Raw genomic sequence first — 22,632 nt, 5'->3', positions numbered from 1 at the left:
CAGTGGAATTTAAAGGTCGTTTCAGGCGAGTTACCGAGTAGGATGAAACTTGAAATTGCAGCAGTCCCTCTACCAATAACAGACCTCCACCATACGCCGGATTCTTGTTGTTGGGGGTTAGAAAGTAGTGGAAAATATTCGATAGGATCCGCCTATAATATGTTGATGAGAATTGAGAATCCTCCGGATATGGAGATAAAAGTCGAATGGATATGGCACCTGGATTGTCCGGAACGAATCAGATTTTTTATTTGGTTAAACGCTTAAACGCGAACCAGGTACATTTTCGAAAAGCTATGTCTGATAATACAGCTTGCGCGATATGTAGTGCTGTTATGGAATCGATCTATCACATATTTCGCGAATGCTTGGCGGCGACTGAGTTATGGCTGGAGCTGCGTGTCCCACAATGGCAGCAAGACTTTTTCACTGCCTTCACTGACTGGTTGCTGCGAAGCTGTCGCGTATCTACGGTTGCAAACTTTTGTTTACCTTAAGGTGTTCTATTTACTACCTCCTTGTGGAGTCTTTGGAAGTGTTGGAACAGATATGTCTTTCAAGGACAATCCACGCCTGCAGTACAAGTTTTACCGTATGCCCGCAAACTTGCAGCGGATACTATCAGAGCTACGAACCTTGCTGCAACAAGAATGTGTCGGGCTATCCGTTTAAACTTGAAGGCTCGCTTGAAATTTAGAAGGGCTTGAGTAAAAATATTAAACTAAAAAATAAGCTTAAACAAAAAAATAAATCCGTTTAAAATATGGACTAAGTTCACTAGTACGACCTATTTTAAATTTATAATACTTTATATTATATAATTTAGAATATATTAAAAATAAACTTATACTAAATATATAATACTACTATAATGTAAATATTAAAATAATTTTATAATGATTATATAAAAACTGTATAAAATTATTAAATAATAAAATAATATATTATAATATAATATTTTTAAAAATTTTAAAAATAATATGAATTTAGTCTAAAATGAGTTTGAATTAGTCTTTTATAAATAGGGATGGATTTGAGAAAAAATTTAAATATGGATGGATTTGAGAAATTGAATAATTATAAAGTATATTAATATCATGCTTAGACCCAATTCATGAACACCTTTACTCCTGTTGGTATTTTGGTTATTAAATATTAATGGAGCAGTTCAGCTTGGCTCTCGAATGGCTTCAGCGGGGGGTCTCTAGTGAAATGAAAATGGAAATTGGATATTGGATGGGGTTTTTATGCTGAATACGGGAGTGACTAATAGTGCTCGTGCCAAACTTTGGGGAGTTTGGGAGGGTTTGTCTCTTGCAAAAGCCACGAGGGTAGCATGTTTGATCATTAAGCTAAATGTTTTGCTGGTGGTCAAATTTTTGAAGACACCTCGTGACAATGATCATCCAATGGACATTGATCAAAGATTGTTTAAATTTGATTAATGAATGATGGATTGTGGAAATTCATCACATTTTACGTGAAGGCAACAAATGCATTGACCATTTAACCAACTTAATTAGGTCATGGAGTACATGTGGAGATGGCACGCTTTAAGGAACCACTTATAAGTCTTTGACCCCTACTCCAAACGGATGCTTGTGGAAAGGGGTCGTTCAAATTTAGTTATTCCTATTCTCTTTTTTGTACAAATTAAAAAGACAGTAAGTTGATGTGGTCCTTCTTCTCCTTGATTGATGGGAGTTTACCTACTAATAAAAAGTTGCATAATCTCAAAAATCAAGGATAAATACGATGCATCTATCTAAAACATTTTTCTATAAAGTTTTTAATTACGTTATGTGATCTACACACGTTTAAAGCAACTTTTTAAAACTAAGAACAATTTCTTGCCTCCCTAACTTCTATCTCATGATAGGTCATTTTACAATTTTCCCTTCGATTATAGGCAATTCTTATATATCATGGACTCTCCTTTCACTAGGTAAAAACCTTGACCAGAAGCGAGGAAGTGCTTGCCCACGGAAAATACCTTGCTGCTTGCTTACTGGAAACACCTTGGATACAAACAAATGTTCCTTGTATAATCTACATGTAATCACATCAAGACCTACATAAAATAATTTACGAGGACAAAGCTCTTCTCAATTCTTAAACACGTTTAAAAGGTCCATCATGACTCAACAATTTACATTTTTTCATAAACTTACCTGAAACCTGAAGAAACTTAAAAGGATCGTATAAATATTTCCCGTCAATCAAAGAGAAGGAGGGCCAACTAACTTACTGATGCCCTTACAGACCTTTATTAGACCCTTCGGTCTTCACAAGACTCATTGGAAACCACACTTTGAAACTCTCGGCACCATGGTATGAACCATCACCAACCATCAAACTATCTCTTTGTATATGAACGAAGTTCATAATCAACATGGTTCTTGGCAAGAGGTTTTAGATTGGTCCATCCAGAAGGCCAAGGGCAAATCTCTAAGCTCGACGTCTATAGACTAATTATTGATACAACTAGATACAAATTGTCTTTTTTAGAATATATTTAGACCAATTAAACACCTTAATGATTGTTAACTGAGGATTGAAACTTCACTATATTGTTTCAATAGGGTCGGAAGCGTGTAAATTATTGTACTAAAAAATCACACAAAGTTCAATTCCCAGGGAAGAGAGGTGGATCACAAGGATCTCTTAAATACCAAGTCTTTCCTTAGTCAAAATATTCATTCTATCGTAATTTAATAGGACAATTAAATACTACTATTATACCCTCAAATATTGAAAGAAAAATAGGACAAGAAAGAACACAAGAATTTTAACGAGGTTCGTAAATTATACCTATGTCCTCGGCACTAACACCGATGATAACTTTACTATCTCCAAAATATTACAAACAAATAGAATTCATTAAGAATTCTCAAATGGGAGAAGAGAGAAAACTAAGAGAGAAAGATTGGTTGGGATGGTTGAAATGAGAAATGGTTAGGCCTATTTATAGTTGAGGTTCAGGGACTAACTTGCAAATGGCCTAAAAAATTAGGGACCAAAATTGCAATTATCCCATTCAACTTTAAACAACTTGCCTACCACTTTTTTTTCTTTCGGTGCCACTTGGACCTCCCATTTTTGACTTTTCAACACCCCTTTTAATTTGACTTTTCAACAATCTCCACCTTGAAGATTTGATTAGGATAATCACATCTTCACACACTTTCTTCAACTCCCTAAATTCGATAAAGCTATCTTTTGTAGTGCCTTCAAATGCGCTCTCGAGCGCCATACACCTGAAGGTGCTCAAATTCTCAGGATGTTAATCATGTTCAAACAATGATTAAACTTGATTGTTGTTACCACATTGGTCATCATATCTGCGGGATTATCTGCTGTCAGAATCTTCTGAAGTAGAATTTTTCCTTTTTCAAAGACTTCCCGCACAAAGTGATATCTTACGTCGATATGTTTGGTTCTTGAATGATAGACTTGATTTTTCGTTAAATGAATAGCGCTCTGACTGTCACAATATAAACTTATGTGACTTTGAACAACTCCCAAGTCTTTCAACAATCCATTAAGCCAAATAGCCTCCTTAATGCTTTCAGAATCGCCATATATTCGCCTCTGTAGTAAACACACCATCAGAGATCAGTAAAGTAGACTTCAACTCACTGGGGCTTTCGCAAGAGTAAACAGATACCCGTAGTTGAACGACGTTTATCTAAATCACCAAAGAAAGTCGGAATCAACATATCCAACTACAAACCCACCAAGTGCTTCATCCTGTTCAAAAATTAAACCAACATCTATGGTTTTTCAAGATACCGTAGAATCCATTTCACACTTGCCAATGTCCTTTTCGAGGATCATGCATATACCGCCACAACCCAACAACTTGTGAAATGTCGATCACAGACACACCATCGCATACATCAAACTCCCAACCGCATTAGCATATGGGACTTTTGCCATATATTCTCTTTCTTCTTCGCTTTGGAGATAATTGAGCACTAAGTTTCAAATGAGAAGCAAGTGGGGTACTTACATGTTTTGTGTTTTCATTTACACCAAAACATTGTAATACCTTTTTCAGATATTGCTTCGATTCAAACAAAGCTTGCCTCTCTGTCTATCTCTACTTATCTCCATGCCGAGAATCTTATTGGCCTCACCTAGATCTTTCATTTCAACTCTTGATTCAACCGAGCCTTCACTTATCTATCTCTTTTGGCTCTTCGCGATTAACATATCATCAACATACAAGAGTAGATAAATGAAAGATCCGTCATCGACTTCGCAAATACACACAATTGTCATATTTGCTTCTTGTATATTCGCCTTCTCATAAAGCTATCAAATCGCTTGTACCATCGCCTCGGGATTGCTTCAATCCATATAGCGATTTGTTCAGCTTACAAACCCAATTTCTACCACCAGCATCTTTGTATCCTTCGGGCTGAGTCATATAGATCTCCTCTTCTAACTCACCATGCAAGAAAGCCGTCTTAACATCAAGTTGAGCTAGCTCCAAATTCAACTGTACTACCAAGGCCAACAAAATTCTAATGGAGGAATGCTTCACAACAGGGGAAAATACATCATTGTAGTCAATTCCTTCCTTCTGAGCGTAGCCTTTAGCTACCAATCTTGCCTTGTAGCGAACATCTTTCTTACTAGGAGATCCATCTTTCTTTGCGAATACCCACTTGCATCCGATTGCCGTTTTACCTTTCGGTAATTGCTCCAACTCCTAAGTATTGTTCTTCAGGAGAGATTGCATTTCTTCATCCATGGCTCATTTCCATTTGTCACTTTCTAAGCTTTGCATTGCTTCTTGATAAGTGACAGGAATATCATCATCAACAACGGGAAGGGCGTAGGCCACCATATCAGTAAATCGAGCAGGTTTACGAATTTTTCTCCGTGGCCTTGCAACTACAACTGGTTCTGGTGTACTTAACGGTTCTTGGGTCAAAACCTCTTCAACCTCTAATTCCTCCATTATGGCTGGAGAATTAGACTTATTAACTGGGCAAATCCCCATCTGCTCAAACTCCACCTGTTTTGGAGTACACTCCACCTGCTGTGGAGTATCGCTCGTCTGAATATCTTTATCTACTACCTTTTTCAATGTGGCAGATTCATCAAAGGTAACATCTTTGCTACAGATCATTTTCTTTGTGTCTAAGCACCAAAGACGAAATCCCTTCACTCTAGAAGTGATTCCCATAAAGAGAGCTTTCTTTGTCCTCGGATCTAACTTTGACTCCTTCACATGGTAATATGCAGTGGATCCAAACACATGTAAGGAATCATAATCTGTAGCCAGTTTTCCAGACCATACCTCCATAGGAGTTTTTCTTTCTAACGCAGATGATGGCAAACGATTAACAAGATGGCCAGCGTATGTCACACCTCAAATTTCAAAATTGCTTGCCCAACCCAAAGATTGGACAACATACATCGAACTTTCTCCAAGAATGTTCGATTCATACGCTCTGCCACTCCATTCATTGTGGTGTATCCCTAACGTGAAGTGTCGAACAATACCATACTCTTGGCACACATCGAAGAACGGATCACTTCTATATTCCCCTCCATTGTCCGTCCAAAGCCGCTTGATTTTCTTGCCAGTCTGGTTTTCGATCATAGTTTTCCATTTAAGAGAAACTCCAAGCACTTCATCCTTAGTTTTCATGGTATACACCCAAACTCTTCTGGAAAAGTCATCAACAAAAGTAACAAAGTAGTGTTTTCCTTCCAACGAAAGTGTTTTGGAAGGCCCCCACACATCTGAGTGAACATATTCCAAAATACCTTTTGTATTATGGATAGCAGGTCAATTTCACTCTCTTTTGCTTTCCTGAACACAATGCTCGCAAAATTTTAATTTGCAAGCCTTTGCACCTTTCAACAATCCTTGCTTTGCCAGAATTTGTAAGGATTTTTCGCTGGCATGTCCCAACTTCATATGCCACAACTGCATTGAGTCCAATTCTTTGTTGCCGTAAGTCGCAAATGATCGCTCCAATAACTGTACTACCTTGGTAGTAATATAAGTTATTTTTCCTAATGCCCTTCAATATCACAAGTGCGCCAGATGTCACTTTCAAAACCCCATCTCTCATAGTAATAACCGAACCATTGGATTCCAAGGCTCCCAATGAGATGAGATTTTTCTTCAAACCGGCACGTACCAAACATCGCTTAGAACTCGGTTGATCCATCTTGATTCTTTAATTGGATTGAACCTATCCCAACAGCTTTCTGAGCATTGTCATTGCCCATATAAACAACTCCTCCATTTAGCTCAACTAAATCGAGAACCACTCCCGATTAGGGACATATGATAGGTACAACTCGAATCCAATATCCACTCATCCGAATGGAACGACGATGATGATGCAACCATGATAGTTCGAGTCACCGGTATCATGCTTTACAATACAAGCATCTACAGCAGACTTTTCCTTATTCTTCACTTTGGACAATTTTTCTTCCATGGCCTTTCTCATGACAAAAGGCACATTCATCTTTCCCAGTCCGGACTTTGACTTTGATCTCCCTTCGAGTTTTCTTCCGAGTGTATGAACGACCTCGGACTACTAAAGCTTCAGATCTCGATTGAGTTTTTCTGTTTGTCCTTCTTTCTCTGCTCATAATCAGATAAGGCCGCATGACTTCGCTCGAGATATATCACTCCCGCCATGAAGTAAAGTAGTTTCTAGGAACTCAAACTCCTCGAAGTGACCCCAACAAAGATCAAAGCCAAATCTTCATCTTTGAATGTCTCATCCATATTTAGCAAATCGCTGACTAACGATTAAATTTGGTGATGTGATCATTCATTGTGGTACTTGGGACGTAAGTGAAGCGAAACATCTTTTCTTCAAGTGGAGCTTATTTTGACTGTTTTTCTTCAAAATTTTTCTTCAAGTGCCACCCACAACTTATTTGCGAAGTCTCCTTTGAAAAGCATACCTCTGCTCTCGAGAAAGGCATGATCGAATTGTGCCACATGCCAACCGATTGATCGCCTTCCAATCTTTCTCCTGTACATCATCTGGTTTCTCTTCATCAATGGCAATGTCTAGACCCTGCTGAAAAAGGGCATCTAGAACCTCACTTTGCCACGTACCAAAATGGCCCGTGCCATCAAAGATCTCCACGGCCAATCTTGCATTTGCAATTGTCGGTCTTGTCCACATGGACGATGTTGAAGCTCCTACACCAACCGTTTTCTCCATAATCTTTCAATATACCTAAGAAAATCTTTCTGATGTGGAAGATCAGTTTAAACTGCAACCACAGAGCATACTACGATTAACCTTCGGCTCTGATACCACTTGTTGTTTCAATAGGGTCGGAAGCGTGTAAATTATTGTACTAAAAAATCACACAAAGTTCAATTCCCAGGGAAGAGAGGTGGATCACAAGGATCTCTTAAATACCAAGTCTTTCCTTAGTCAAAATATTCATTCTATCGTAATTTAATAGGACAATTAAATACTACTATTATACCCTCAAATATTGAAAGAAAAATAGGACAAGAAAGAACACAAGAATTTTAACGAGGTTCGGTAAATTATACCTACGTCCTCGGGCACTAACACCAGATGATAACTTTACTATCTCCAAAATATTACAAACAAATAGAATTCATTAAGAATTCTCAAATGGGAGAAGAGAGAAAACTAAGAGAGAAAGATTGGTTGGGATGGTTGAAATGAGAAATGGTTAGGCCTATTTATAGTTGAGGTTCAGGGACTAACTTGCAAATGGCCTAAAAAATTAGGGACCAAAATTGCAATTATCCCATTCAACTTTAAACAACTTGCCTACCACTTTTTTTCTTTCGGTGCCACTTGCACCTCCCATTTTTGACTTTTCAACACCCCTTTTAATTTAACTTTTCAACACACTAAACTGTAATTTTGTGACCTAAAGGTGGGATTGTAACCATTGTATAGCAATCTTTGCGTAATAAATAAAGAATTTTAATTATAAAAAAAATTTGATCAATAAATAAATAGTTATGGTAAATAGTGATCATGGCCTATTGACATGTTGACAATTAGCATAAACTATAATCAACATCAAAACAGCTTACAATTAATTTCAGAAAGATCAAAATAGCTTTTATAATATACAACATGATCTCCCAAGTTTCTCGAAAATAACATAATCACGGTACAATATTATGATTAGATGTGTTCATGGGCTAAATTATCCGCCTACATTTCAAAGTTCGCATGAAAAAGAGAAAGATTTAGACAAGCAAGGGCCGAAAAATAAGCTTAAGTTAGACTTAAGTCTCATTTTTTATATGGGTTGGACCTTAGGCAAGATTTTTTAGCCCAACCTGGTCCGACCCAAATATATTATATTATAAAATAATTACATTAATTATATATGTTAAATAATATTTATATTTATATTTAATCACTAATCCAATAACAATGATATCAATTACCCAAAACTTAAAAAAACTTTACCCAACTAAATAACTCAACCAAAATATAAAATTTTAAAATTATATTTAATACAATAAAATATTTATTATATTTATTTATATTTTTAATATAAAAAACATTTATTATATTTATAATAGTGTTTTTTAACATAAGTACTTTTTCATATATTTTAATGTATTAGAAAACTTTTATTTTAATTTTTTAATGCATTTAGTGTATTATATTCTTTTAAAAACATTTTAAATAAAATTTAATTTTAAAAAATTAAATATGAGTGAATCGAGTCGGCCTGAGTTTACATTTTCTTAAATCAGATCAAACAAAATGTAAGTTCATATTTCAAGTGAAATCCAAACTAAAAAATTGATCTAAATATCTTACATGAATCCAGCCTAAATCCGACTTGGTCAGGAGCAACTCTAATCGTGATCTCCGACCAACACCTTAGGTTGAATTTTAGCTTGTTGACGTTATCGGCCTATGGTGCTAGTTAGTTGGGTTGTAAACCCATTGTTTTGGGCTTGGTGCCCGTCAAGTGAGTGTCATATTTTTCTTATTTACATTTTTTTCGTTTTACATTTTGAGGTGTTTATGGTTTAAGTCGGGCTGGATTCGACAAAAAATTTAGGCCTTTTTTAGTTTAAATTTGGCCCGACCTGAAAAAATAATTTAAAATTTTTTCTAAACCCGGCTTGGATAAAAATATTAAAACCCCAACTTGCTTTGTCCCGCTTGTATTAATTTTTTATATAATTTTTTAAAAAATATATAATACATAAAAAAATTAAAAACTTTGAAATAAATATTTCTCAACAAATTGAAAATAAATTTTAAAAAATATGTATACTTAAATAAAACTAAAATAATGTAACTTAATAAGTAAATGTGAAAAATAATATCAAATTAACAATAAAATAAAAGTTATACAATATCCAAATAATAATAACAAAATAGTAGCAACATAATTATGAAATGGTAGTAAAATAGTGAAAAATCAATAAGAAAATAGCAATAAAATAATAAAAACAGTAAAAAAAAAGTAAATTTTGTTTGTTTTCATATTCAGGTCAGGTCGGGCCTTGGGCTAAAATAATTATACCTGAGGCCCGACCCATTTTCTAAACAGATCTTATTTTTTACTCAAACCTATTTTTCGAGCATATATTTTTACACGAACTCTCCCACTTTTTAATCAGGCCAGGTAGCTAGGCCCATGAATAAGTCTATTTACATTTTACAATTTTCTATTATTTTGAGTAGTGTTGAAAATAGATCAATTCTAGTATTGAAAATGGTCAGCTTTAGAGAGTGGGTGGGTTAAACTTAATATAGATGGTACAGTTTCGCTTAGCTCTTATTTGGCTACGATTGGGGGAGCCATTAGAGATGCTAATAGTAATTGGTTATGTGGTTATTCGATGATATTAGGCAAAGATGAAGTATTCAGGATTGAAGTAAGGTTTATGTTAGAAGGACTTCGACTAGCTTGGAACAAATGTTATTGATAGGTTGAACTTGAGTATGATAATGCTCTGTTAGTGAAACTAATTTTAGCCGATAAATCTATTGATAGTCATATTATGAAATTATAAACTATTCATAAGTTAATATAGAAAAATTGAAAAATACGTATCTATCATATTTTCAATGTTCACAATAAAATTATAGATTTTATGGCTAAGCATGCTACTAAAAGATTCATAAGTAACTAGGTGTTTCTCGAGCCTCCTCAACTTATGCAGGTTTAGTTCAAAAAAATATTATAAGTCATTAATTTTATTCTTATTATCGTAATAGTATAATGCTGTTTTATTTTATAAAAAAAAAAAAGAGTAACGGGACAGCCATCACCATCGCTGCGGTTGGATCAGGTGCCAAGCTGTCCGTAATGCTTGTACTCTACGACTGATTCTTAATATCATTTGTTATTGATTTATTTATTTATATTGTAAAAGAAAAATGAAAATTTAGTAAACGTCGATGCGTATTTCACGAGGTTATTTAGATCTTAAAATTTTAATTTAAAGCTCTCTCACACGCACACATCCTTCACGCTCCACACTCTATACACTTAGCACCCTTGTTTTTGTCATTGTTCTTCGTTACTGTTGTTTCCAATGGAGAAACTCGATCATATCAAATCTCACCTTGCTACACTTTCTCAAATCGGGTACGTTTCAATCGTTGCTTTTCTTGAATAAATTTTAATTAACGGTAATAACAATAATGATTATAATGCCGATCTTTGATGATTTTTTTTTCAGTGAAAATGAGAAAAACGGATTCATCAACCTCGTCTCTGGCTATCTCAGGTAATGTCCATTTCAATGCGAACCGTTTTTTTTTTTTTTTGCATTGATCTTTGTTAGATTTCAAATTCTGATGTTTCAATAAATGGCGATTAAAATTGTGAAAATTAAGTGGAGAAGCACAACAAATTGAATGGAGTAAAATCCAAACACCAACTGATGAAGTGGTTGTGCCTTATGATACCTTGGCTCCGCTTTCTGACGGTAATTATCTAATTTTTTAATCAATTCAAACAAAAACGAATATGGAGATTGCCTTTTGTTTGATCTATGAATAAATCTATATGTAGATCCTGCTGAAACTAAGAAGCTATTGGACAAACTTGTTGTTTTAAAGCTTAATGGAGGCCTGGGGACAACTATGGGATGTACTGGTCCTAAGTATGCTCTTTTGTTCCTAATTGTTCACTACTACTGTTTGTGTTTTGCATTACTTAGTAACAAAATCATCTAATTGTTCCTTCGTTTGATTTTATTTGAAAACAGATCTGTCATTGAAGTTCGCAATGGCTTCACATTTCTTGATCTAATTGTTCAGCAGATTGAGGTCATAAATATGTCTTCCCTCATAAGTTGTTGATTTCTCTTTCTGCTTTATGTAGTGAGATGTGGCTCAGCTAACTGTTGTCTTTTTCTTTGTTTTTGCTCAGAATCTTAATAAGAAATATGGATGTAACGTTCCATTGGTTCTGATGAACTCATTTAACACCCATGATGACACATTGAAGGTTTCTTTCTGCATTTATATGACCATTTTGTTTTACTTCAACCAATTTTTTTTTCATTAGAGTTTTGATCTAATTTTCATATAATTCTTGAACAATGCAGATTGTTGACAAGTATGCCAATTCAAACATTCAAATTCATACTTTTAATCAGGTTGAGATATTGAATTTAACCTTCTCAAGATTCAATTTAGACTTGACAGCTTAAAATAGAGATCCATTTCTAGTATTCTCTTTTCTCTGATTTTCCCCTCATTTCTTGGATTTGGATAGAGCCAATATCCTCGTCTGGTGGCTGAAGATTTTACTCCATTTCCTTGCAAAGGCCAGCCTGGCAAGGATGGATGGTAAGCTTTTGCCTGCTAACTTGTGAGAACATTAGATTTGAAGTGGTTTTAACAAGGGATGGATGTATCATATGATTAAATCGGTTAGTTTTAAATCAAGAAAGTAGGGAAAATTCATGTGGCATTAATATTTAGATTTTCAGAAGTTTGTTACAGCATTCATCTGAGCCACAGCCCATTCCTAAGGAAAGTATTAATTGTGCATGTTGCTTTCAAAACTGTGCTATAAGTTTATGCATACAATATTTTTGCTAGATGATATATGTTACTTTTTTATGGATTAAGGTATTTATAAGACGGGGTCAGAGTTTTTGAAAATGAAGTATAAGGTTTTCACTGGATTCTGCATGCTGTAATGGTGGATGAAGTTTATTGAACTGCTTGTTCTCAAAGTTGTCTCTACAGTTTCTATAATGTTCTATCTTTGCAATCACTTGGATGATTCATAATGAATAAATTTTCATATTCCAGTTCTTTAGTTATCTTCACTTCTTGCAGTGATTAGGTTTGAGAATGGTTGGAGCCTTTTCTTCCTTTTTGAATTGCTTATTTGATGGTATTCTCTTTACTAGAGTATTTCTTTTCTGGATGAAAGGTATCCTCCTGGTCATGGTGATGTGTTCCCAGCTCTAATGAACAGTGGCAAGCTTGCTACTTTCTTATCACAGGTTGTGGCTACAACGCAATGTGATTTTTTCCCAAACATTTGATGCATAAAGTTATAAATTCTTTCAGATAATATATTTGTGTTTCATTGTTCCTTACAGGACAAGGAGTATGCATTTGTTGCCAACTCAGACAACTTGGGTGCTATTGTTGACTTGAGTATCCTTATTCTGGTTTCTAATGAATTCAACATTTTAGTTGTTACTCATGCACACACTCTAACACAGGAATCTCAAGTTCTTTTCTGGCAGTTTTAGTCCTTGACAGGTGCTCTAGAAATCTTGAACCATTTGGTCAAAAACAAGAATGAATACTGTATGGAGGTACAGGAATAGAACTATAATCTGTGTTATTTGGTTTCCATAGCTTTGTGATCATTGCTATATGGCTTTTGTTTATGTAGGTTACACCCAAAACCTTAGCTGATGTGAAGGGTGGTACTCTTATTTCTTATGAAGGAAAAGTTCAGGTTTGAAATGGGCTCTTATTTGCTTTTAGAATTTGTCTTTCAATCCTCCCTCCTTTTGTAAATAGAAGTATATCTGAGGTTTTAAAGATAAGCTTTTTATTTGGTTTTAAGCACCATAGATAGGATTGTGGAGCATAATTATTGTTTTATAAGCGCCTTAGATAGGATTTTGGAGTACAATTACTGTTTCATATTTTTGTGATAATGGCTTGGTAAACCAAATGCATAAACGACCTCTCACTGTCTCTCTAAATTTTGTTAATTGATTTTCCTATTGGAGAATATAGTCCATATCTTTAGACCAACAAAAAACCTGGAGTTATTTCTTCAGAAAAGAACTTATTGCAGTTAAATCAGAAGAATCTAAAGCTTAAGCTTTTGTCTATAACTGATTGTTTCAGTTTATTTTTTAGTTTTTTTGGGTCATGATAGTAATGTTTTTTAATGCTTGATGGTAACTGATACCTTCTTATTTATTTGTGTGGTTCAGCTCCTTGAAATTGCACAAGTCCCTGATGCACATGTAAGTTATTCATTTTCCATCTTTCTTTGCCTGTTTGTTGGTTTTTTATTTGTTCTTCCACCTCAATTTGCTTTTGACTTTCCTTTATTAACTTAATGGAGATACTGTGGTTTTGATATTAGATTTTGACCATAGTTCAGAAGGCAAGTTGACTGCTAGGTGGTCCTTGGGTTGCCACCTATGATAAGCTACATCTAAATATAGGGTGGAAGTTATTACATTACCAATTATCAGCAGATTTATTGTGGATGTTATTACTACTACATTATCAATCATCAGTAGATTTTGTAAGGAAGTTGAAGTTCTATGGGTCGGTTGGCAGAATTAGTTTTTGCTGAAGTTTAGGGTTAACCTGGTTGCAAGATTGTTATGCTCATTGAGACTTATGATTTTTATAAGTAGTATGGTATAGGCTAAGATTGAATGAAGAAATCAATGTTTAGGATTTCCACTTTACTGTAACTATGAATAATAACTTGAGTAGTGAGGTAGAGTTCGCTGCCCCGCAACAAGTTTTATTTTCTGTTGTGTTGTTGGTCCTCTAAAGCCTTTCCCTTCTAAACCAACTACCGAAGCCTTCTTAGCTTTTCTCATCCAGTTAAACCTTAAATGACAAGTTGCTGCTGCTGATATTACCAGATTATTCTCAATTTGATGCAACCCCTTTTTTTGTCCCGATGCCAATTGGCCCTAAAGATCATATTTCTGCAAGAACTTGAGTTTCATGACTAAACCACTCCAGAACCGTAAATGTAGGCTTAATGACATAAAACAACCAAGAATAATTCCAAATTTCAAGAGAGTCAGAAATTGAGGGAAATAGAAAGTTTAAAGAATATGTGCAAGCTTGCTTTGGGCGGCCAACCTGATTTTGTCATTCAGACACAACATGATAGTGACAAATGCACAAGATCTGGTGATTTGTGTGAACCACCAGTGCTTGATGATGGTTTCTGTCATCACTGGTTGTGGTGCTACTGATTGATGTATGATAACGTAGGGTCATAGGCAAAAGATAGGTGATGTTGTTTGCCAGGATTAGAAGAAAAAGAGAGGTAGAGACATAAAAGGAGGGAGAGGGAAAGAAAACTTAACTGGTAATTACAAAAGAAATATGTTAACTTACTTATGGAACCTTGGACTGGCTACTTGAAGATGAGATTTGTTGTTATTGTCCCTGCTGCTGGTGGTAGATCTTTGATGATAAAAGTTGACGGAAGATACCTTGTTAGGGAAGAAGAAAATGGATAGGAGAAATGATGGGATCTTCTTTTGCTACAAAATTTAACAGGGTTTGTTGTTATTGTTTGGATGGTGGTACTGATAGGTTTTTTTTATGGAAAAGTATATCCTAGTAGAGTAAGAAGTAAATGAATGAGGGAGGAAGAGGAGGACATTGTTACTAGAAACATGGTACATCTCTGGCTGTGGTACATGTTTCAGGAAAAATGATGCTTACGGCTTAATTCATGGTTTGAGTGTTGTAATCTTGATTGTTTGGTAGGTCATTGAATGCTGTATATAATTATTAGGGTCATGTTTACTTTGAGAATATATATATATGTTTTTTATACAAACAAGTATATTTTATTCTAAATTTTAGTAGTATTCTTTACCTCTTTGTTCCCCTAATGATATGCCAACCAACTTCTATTCTCCAAATATTAGTTTGCATTTTACTGGGTTTACAGTTAGATTTTCTTCTATCATTTAGAGTTGACCTATAAATACCTCCATCAATTCACTTTCTGGTAGATTGGATTATGATAAATTGAGTCTGTCGATCATTCTATTTTTAACCTTTGATGTCAATATTTGAGATTTTGGGTGTTTCTCCTGAGCTTTCAGAAAATTTTTATTAAGATTTTTTAGATTCTTTCTCAAGTATTTTCATTTGAAAATAGTTCGTTCTGCACCACTGTCATACACTGAAACACTGACAAAGATAATCATTCGTCAGGTTTATGGCTGATGTGATTCTCTTTGTAACAGGTCAATGAATTCAAGTCTATAGAGAAATTTAAAATTTTCAATACAAACAATTTGTAAGTTACCCTCCCTTAAAGTATTGTAACTGCTTATAGGTTAGGCACTAATGATATATTTACAGGTGGCTGAACCTAAATGCAGTAAAGAGGCTTGTGGAAGCTGATGCACTCAAGATGGAGATAATTCCAAACCCAAAGGTTTATATCTTTTTTTTTTTCTTTACTACGTTGCCTCTGGTAGAATTCTGATATCCAAATGATAAAATTGGCTGCAGGAGGTCGAGGGAACCAAAGTTCTTCAACTGGAAACTGCAGCTGGTGCAGCAATTAGGGTATAAATTGTACTATTTAAGGTTATGATGTATTAAAGTGCTAAAAAAATGGTCTAACTGTGTTATTTCCATGTGTGTACAAGTTCTTTGATCATGCTATTGGTATCAACGTACCTCGATCGCGATTCCTTCCGGTGAAGGCAACTTCAGATTTGCTTCTTGTCCAGGTTATTTTCTTCTTCCTCTAACATTGCACCCTGGATAATAATTAGAAGTTTCCGTAACATGTTCTCATATTTTCTTTTTCAGTCTGATCTTTACACCTTAGTTGATGGCTTTGTTAGCCGGAATAGTGCTAGAGCAAATCCTGAAAACCCATCCATTGAATTGGGGCCTGAATTCAAGAAGGTTAGTACTTATCATGTTGATATTGCACTTTTATATGGATGCTATTTCCATAATGACCTATAAATATATATTAATTTTCTTAACAGGTTAGCAACTTCTTAAGTCGGTTCAAGACAATCCCAAGCATCATTAATCTTGATAGCCTTACCGTGACTGGTGATGTTTGGTTTGGTGCTGGTATTGTTCTCAAGGTATATTACACCCTCCAACTGTTGTGTAGCTACTCGCATGTCTTAGACTTTCGCATTCCATATGAGCTATTTACGAAGCATTAAAATGGCTCTTTTGGTGAGATTGAATATTGTCCTGATTGTTGCAGTGTTCGGAATTCAGCTTAGTAGAATTTCCCTCTATTATGATCCTTTTGATGAAAATATATGTCCAAATATCAGTTTGATCCTAAATATGGTGTGAATGGTTATAAATTATTGATCTATTGCCCTGGTTCGCCAATTTTGTCGCCGATGTTTGCTATGAGGAAATCTGGACCATTGTTTTAAACTTTTAATCAATTGTTTTGATACTTGGTCTGCTAGAAAATCCAGATACCGGATGATTTAAACTTGTTTGATCATTCAGACTACGATTGTGTGCTAATTTTGCTGTTACCATGCTTCAAGTTTCTCCTCTTCTTGACACTTAAATTTTCCACGGAATTATTATCTTTTCTTACAGGGAAAAGTGAAAATTGCTGCAAAACCAGGAGAAAAGTTGGAGATTCCGGACGGAATTGTAATCGAAAACAAGGTGAAAACATTGGGATGACAAATGAACCACAGTCTCTTTCTTACAGCCATTACTGGGATTGGTTTTGTGTTTTGCTAATTGGTTGTAATGTTTTTTATTGTGGGCAGGAAATCAATGGCCCCGGAGACTTATCCAGCTAAAGGTTCAATGGTTAAGATTTGACATATTTGATTTTTGGTCCATTTTTAGATCGGAAAATAAAAGCATGTTACGTTGTAGTATCTGCTTTGTGGTCTTGCGGAAGTCAAACTTGAGCCATTGAGTATATTTATATATAAAAAAAAAAATTGGTTGATTTTGGTCTGCATATTATTGAAAAACATTAATTTTGATATTGTATACTTTCTGAATTAGTAAATAATTTTTCCTTTGTACTAATGATGCCAAAGAAGTGTGGGTTGAGTTTGAGACTTGAGAGTTGTTAAAGGATATAATTTTCTATTGTATTAATTAATATGTTCTATTTCATGTGATTACTATTAATTGTTTTAATAATTTAAAATCTATAATGATAAAATAAATTTAGTTCATATTTAAGTAATAATTAAAATATGAATGTATTGAATTTGCTGTAAGAAAAGAATGAGCTAAAAATGATGTTCAAGTGTTTGGCATTAAAAAGAATTGAACAACTACTATCCTTGTCCCTGGACTGTAGATATTTTATAGTGACAATGAAATACATTATACTCGTTCTCAAATGACCGGAAAAATATTTCACGTGTCTACAAGGTCATTCAAATCAAATGTAGCGTAAATGGGCCGCCTCCAAAATTTTTTCCTCTATACTGTCAAACTGCCTTCACTCTTATTTATTTCCCCCCTTCTTTTTTCTGTTCCTTGCCCTTTTCTCCTCCCCACCATCTTGTTGGTCTCCTTGACCTTGACTGCACCGTATTCTCACATTGTCACCAGCTCTAACCCTCTCCCCTCTCCCCTCTCCCTCTTCCCCTCCATAGCTCAACTACTGATTGGGTAAGTAACTCTCGTCTTTTCCCTTGTTTTTTTTTTAATAAAATTTTTGTGTTTATTATTTCCTTTTCTTAATTTCTATTAATTTGATTATCACAGCATTGCACATAAAAATTCTGCTTCAAATATTTATAGCTGAAAATTTTTATTAACTTTTGACCTAAACATCTATTTTTGTGGCAGTAGTTTCAGATATTTTGAATCTTTTAAAAGGAAAAAAGGGGAACCCAGTATGTGTTCATGGACTGCAGCTGAATCAGACATGGTAGTGAAGAACCGGTTGGTAGGGTTCCTACTATGGCAATCGATCCTAAGTAGCTTGATTTTCTTGGCCTTCACTATAACGATCGTCTCCTGGCGCTCCGCCACTGCAATCTTCGTCTCCTTTTTCAGCTTTCATCTGTCCCAGCTGTTGTTCTCTGTGTCCCTCTCTACCGTCTTATCTCCCCAACCTAAATTTAGACGTAGTTTTCCGGTGTTGCTGACGGCCGCCGCTGTTTCGGGTTCTCTCTCAGCTGTGTCTTTTTGTGGGTTCAATGGAAGAGTGGGTTTTAAGGGTTTTGCTTCCGGGTTATTCTACGCTTCTTTTTATGTTTATAAGCGGCGATGGGTATTGCAGTTCCCCATCATTCAGGTGAATTTATAATATTGTTAAGTCTTTCTTGTTCTGAAAAATATCTTCTTTCAGTCTGTTTTATGACTTGGGTTTTGTTTGCTTTTTGTCTACAGCGTCCCCTTTTCTTTAGCTTCAAGATGGGGATCCCTTCCGCCATTATTAGGGCATTGAAGCTTTCTGCTGCAGCTTATCTATTTTCAGCACTGCTGTTGGTATTTCTGCCACACCATTTTAGCACTGATCTCAAGCTCGGGAACTTTTTTATTCAACACATAATCTCCTATGCTGCCTGCTTTTCTATGTTTCTCTGTTGGGAGTTAACTCACCATTTGCATCAGGTTGGTTTTAACTTCGAAACACATAAAATAATTGCCATTTCTAACATGTGTGATTAAAGTTTAAACTACTGTAATTTCTAACACTAGTAGGTAAGTAAATCACCTTTCCAATTCCTAGGCATATTCTCTTTGACCTCTAGGGCTTTTTTGTGGATGAAGAACTCGTGGTATTAGCTGCCAGATTCTAAAGAGGATTAAATCTATAAATCAATTCTATTTATGCACTGCTGATAGATGTGTGTTTTTATCAAATTGAGTCAGTTCACTAAAAATATGTACTCATAGTTGTTGCATAAGAAACACCACCGTTCTTGCATCTTTTTTCATGTCTTCTGAAGTGGCAAATTCCTTTGTGTATGTTTTATATTCTCAACTTTCAATTTCTGGTATGGTAAACTACTAGCTTTATTGATCATGAACTGTTTGTAGTTTATCAAATGTCTTGGCCGCTATGGCTTTTTGGCATGGCGTTTGTTGCTATTATTACTCAGACTTGTATGAGTGTCGAATAGGGTATGGTTGGATTTTTCTGAGTTCTTTTATGTATTTGGAAGATTCTTAGAGGTCATATTCCCATATCCATGTATTAGACACAAGTTTTGGACACAGGTGCTTCAATCAAATAAGAATCCGAGCAATATAGGTTTCTTGTCTTGCTCAAAAGGCTAAACTAATATCATCTTCTTGGTTACTATTTCACTTCCTTTTGCATGCTTCCACAGTACATAGAGAACATGCTTGTTCAGATTCAGTGACATTCTTTACTATACATATTTCATTGCACTTATATTCATGCTTTGATATAGGTGCTACATACTAAAAAGTTCATATTTGCACCACCAAAAGGATCAGCTGCAGCAGAAACAAATCCAAGTGAGCCTCTCCTAGCTACATTAGAGGAGAGCTCTCCAGCTTCTCTTCTGAAATATCTTGCATACCTTGATCTATGTATGGTTTGTGAGAATAATGTTGACTACTGGCGTCGAGCTGCCTTCTTTGAAGAAACTGGCGAGACTTACAAAAGAGTTGCAGCTGTATGTTTGAGACCTTTGGAGCAGCTTGCATCAAAGTTGGTTCAAGGTTTTGAAGGTTCTTCAGATGATAAAACCTTCTCAATATCTGATCAGTTGCAGTCACCAACTAACCCCCGACAGAATTCAAAATGCCACGAGCTAGTGAATGACTTCCAGGTATGACAACATTTTCTAGAGGTGTGTATGCACCCATCCCATATTGCGTATTCATCATGCAGAACCATTACACCACAATGATAAAGAGTCCAAATTAATCAGGAGAATCTTTTAGCATCATAGCTCCATTTATGAAAACAGCGAAAAGCACTCATGTCTGTAACATTTTCTTTAAGTAGTAAGTTTAGAACAACTAAAGCTACCCTCAACAGTTCAGCATGAACTTATTTATATGAGGTGAAACAAGCCCAAATTTAAGGAGTATAAAGCGAAACTAATAAAAGAATAAAGTTCAGATAGAAACAAGCCCAAATTTCAGGGTATTTTTCTGAATCTATCTAAAATAAGCATGCCTTAATCTTATGGTTCGGTGGTCTTACATCAAATTTGTTTGTCTAATTTTTATTATATGTAAGGTGAACTTTTTGTTATCAATAGTTCTAGTTTTGTTCACATTTTAGACAAATAAACGGTAACTTTTTGGTAATAATTGCAAGAAGGCATTTAAGTAATTGCTGGTATTTCTGCTCATCCTGGGAGCTTTATGTGGCATTTATCACAAGTGGGAAACTGTATATGTGTTTGCTCTAGATAGGATATCTGGTTCATAATCTGATTAGTATGTTGGAAGGATATCTGGTAATGTTAGAAAAACATGCTCTAGTGCTGTAGGATGGTGATGAAATAGAATAATTTTTTTTCTATTATTATAAAGCTTTAAAATCAAAATATTAATTTAAGAAATTGAAATTTTCCCTACTTTATGACAATAATCAATATTTGTGTTTTTTATAATTTAAAATTGAGATTGAGATTAAATCATTTAAAATATTAAAATGGGTAATTAACAGTTAAGAGTGGTGGATATTTATAGTAATATTTTTAATTGCTATTGAAAGGATTAACAATCTTTATCCCCCTACACCTCCATCCCTGGTTCTCTGGCACCAATGCTAACTGGGAGGGATTTCTCTGCCGATCTGTTGCTAAAGATACTTTTGCATGTTGTAAATTACTAAAATTTTGTTGTATTCCTGCAACAGAATGGAGATAGTTACGTTCCACATGTACCATTATTTCTAACCGAAGAAAATAGTATTTGACACTAATTTAATTAACATGCAGTATTAAATAAATTATATAATAAAAAATTACAGCCCTGTTGCAGAAGGGAGGGGACTATCTGATCTCTCATCCTAGCTCTGCTTGAAAAAAATTGATCCCCAGATTATTCACCTTATGTGCAACATGGTTTGGTAGGAAGGCTATGTTTGCCGGACACTTTATCCTACTTAAAGCACTTGTGTCAGGTACATATTTGAATATGAATACGAGAGTATGACCTTCAGAATTATATAGAAGACTTGAAAATGTTTGAAGGCATTCATATTGGACAAATTTTTGCCTTTAATGCTCACTTCAATCTCTGGGTAACTTTGGTATTTTTCTCGTTATCGACTAGGGAATCTTACATCCCTAGGCAGCACAGGTAGTTGGTTACAAACACTACTTTTCTTTGTAGGTTTATTTGCTTGCTGTAATTGCTTTTGTTCTGGGTTTGCTTTGTTCTCTTGTTTCTATGTGGTTGCTTGCTTAGTATATATAACCTAATTATGTATCAAGACACATTTGAAGGGGGTGGAGCGTAGTTTTTGAGGCTGATTGTATTTGTGCTCAGCCAAGGTTGGGTTTTACCCTTTCAAGTTATATTGGGTGTTTTCTCTTGCGAGAAATTTCATCCATATGCATGAACTGCTTAGTTCAGTTGTGGCTTTTCTCTGAGATTTGAGCAAAATATAGATTGACTCATTTGATTGTAATTTGTATCAAATTTAATAATCTTTTGGTGTCACCTTTTTACAGGTATACACATGGTCTGCTCGAGCACTTGCTTCCTTAACTTCACGCTCGCGTAGAGAAGACCGATTTGGAGTTGCTCAACTATCTGGTAGCAATGCTGCTGCCATCTCAACACTCATAGCTTGTTTACTTGCTGTTGAAACATTGATGGGGAAAAAAATAAGCTTACAACCATCTCATCAGTTAATGGGAGCATTCAGCACGAAATCGGCTACCTTCAGTACTGGAAGAAGAGATGTTAGGACAGGAAAAAGGAGAGATGACCCACTATATTCTAAAGCATACGCAATGGCTGATGTTTTAAGGACTTCAATTTACGGCATTGTGTCTGCTTTCCACCATGAGATGCTGACTAGTGCCAAAGCAGGTCTTCTCGAGAAGGATTGGATTACTAGTAGCAAACCTCCTTTTGGAACTCGTGAGTTGCTGTTGCAGAAATTGCATCTATTCCTTGACTTCCAAGCAAGTTAAACTATAAAAAGAAAGAATGTGAAAAGAACAAGTAGTAAATGGTAGAGTTTCAGAAGCTTGACTGCTGGTTTTTCTCCGGTTTCGGTCCATCATCTCAGTTCATGCTGCTTTTGTTGAAGAAAATCAGCCATTGTGGAAATTAACCAAATGTGAGGACTATTTTAGGTTCTTTCCATTTCTATTTTTCTTTGAAAGAAAAGACTTTTTAAGTTTTTTCATCTTGGCTATGATCAAGTGTCAAAATGATACGAACTAATTGTGATATTCTATTACAAAGTTTTGCTGTTGAA

General features: G+C 35.1%; 2 protein-coding genes across 3 annotated transcripts; both read left to right on the top strand.

Annotated features, from left to right (window-relative positions):
• The first annotated feature begins 10,227 nt into the window (after positions 1 to 10,227).
• LOC108469784 (UTP--glucose-1-phosphate uridylyltransferase-like) lies at positions 10,228 to 17,345 on the top strand. The gene is made up of 21 exons (XM_017770821.2): positions 10,228 to 10,611; positions 10,706 to 10,753; positions 10,863 to 10,954; positions 11,041 to 11,131; positions 11,237 to 11,297; positions 11,401 to 11,478; positions 11,579 to 11,629; positions 11,749 to 11,822; positions 12,418 to 12,490; positions 12,590 to 12,647; positions 12,765 to 12,811; positions 12,892 to 12,957; positions 13,448 to 13,480; positions 15,473 to 15,525; positions 15,591 to 15,666; positions 15,744 to 15,800; positions 15,884 to 15,967; positions 16,050 to 16,148; positions 16,235 to 16,339; positions 16,824 to 16,895; positions 17,003 to 17,345. Exons 1-21 carry the CDS (start codon positions 10,559 to 10,561, stop codon positions 17,033 to 17,035), a joined length of 1,404 nt encoding a protein of 467 aa, XP_017626310.1. The 5' UTR covers positions 10,228 to 10,558; the 3' UTR covers positions 17,036 to 17,345.
• Positions 17,346 to 17,589: 244 nt separating this feature from the next.
• Positions 17,590 to 22,632, top strand: LOC108469783 (uncharacterized). 2 transcript variants are annotated; one of them, XM_017770819.2, is made up of 5 exons: positions 17,590 to 17,870; positions 18,051 to 18,501; positions 18,597 to 18,821; positions 19,628 to 20,011; positions 21,875 to 22,632. In XM_017770819.2, the coding sequence occupies exons 1-5, from the start codon at positions 17,653 to 17,655 to the stop codon at positions 22,340 to 22,342; spliced, it is 1,746 nt and encodes a 581-aa protein (XP_017626308.1). In that variant the 5' UTR covers positions 17,590 to 17,652; the 3' UTR covers positions 22,343 to 22,632. The 2 variants fall into 2 exon arrangements, with proteins under 2 accessions (XP_017626308.1, XP_017626309.1); XM_017770820.2 differs by having other exon boundaries at positions 17,593 to 17,870; positions 18,054 to 18,501.

The sequence above is a fragment of the Gossypium arboreum genome, chromosome 8, assembly GCF_025698485.1.
Source record: "Gossypium arboreum isolate Shixiya-1 chromosome 8, ASM2569848v2, whole genome shotgun sequence".
NCBI classification, from domain to species: Eukaryota; Viridiplantae; Streptophyta; class Magnoliopsida; order Malvales; family Malvaceae; genus Gossypium; species Gossypium arboreum.
Note: the sequence above shows the minus strand (reverse complement) of the source record. Positions and strands in the feature narration are given on the sequence as shown.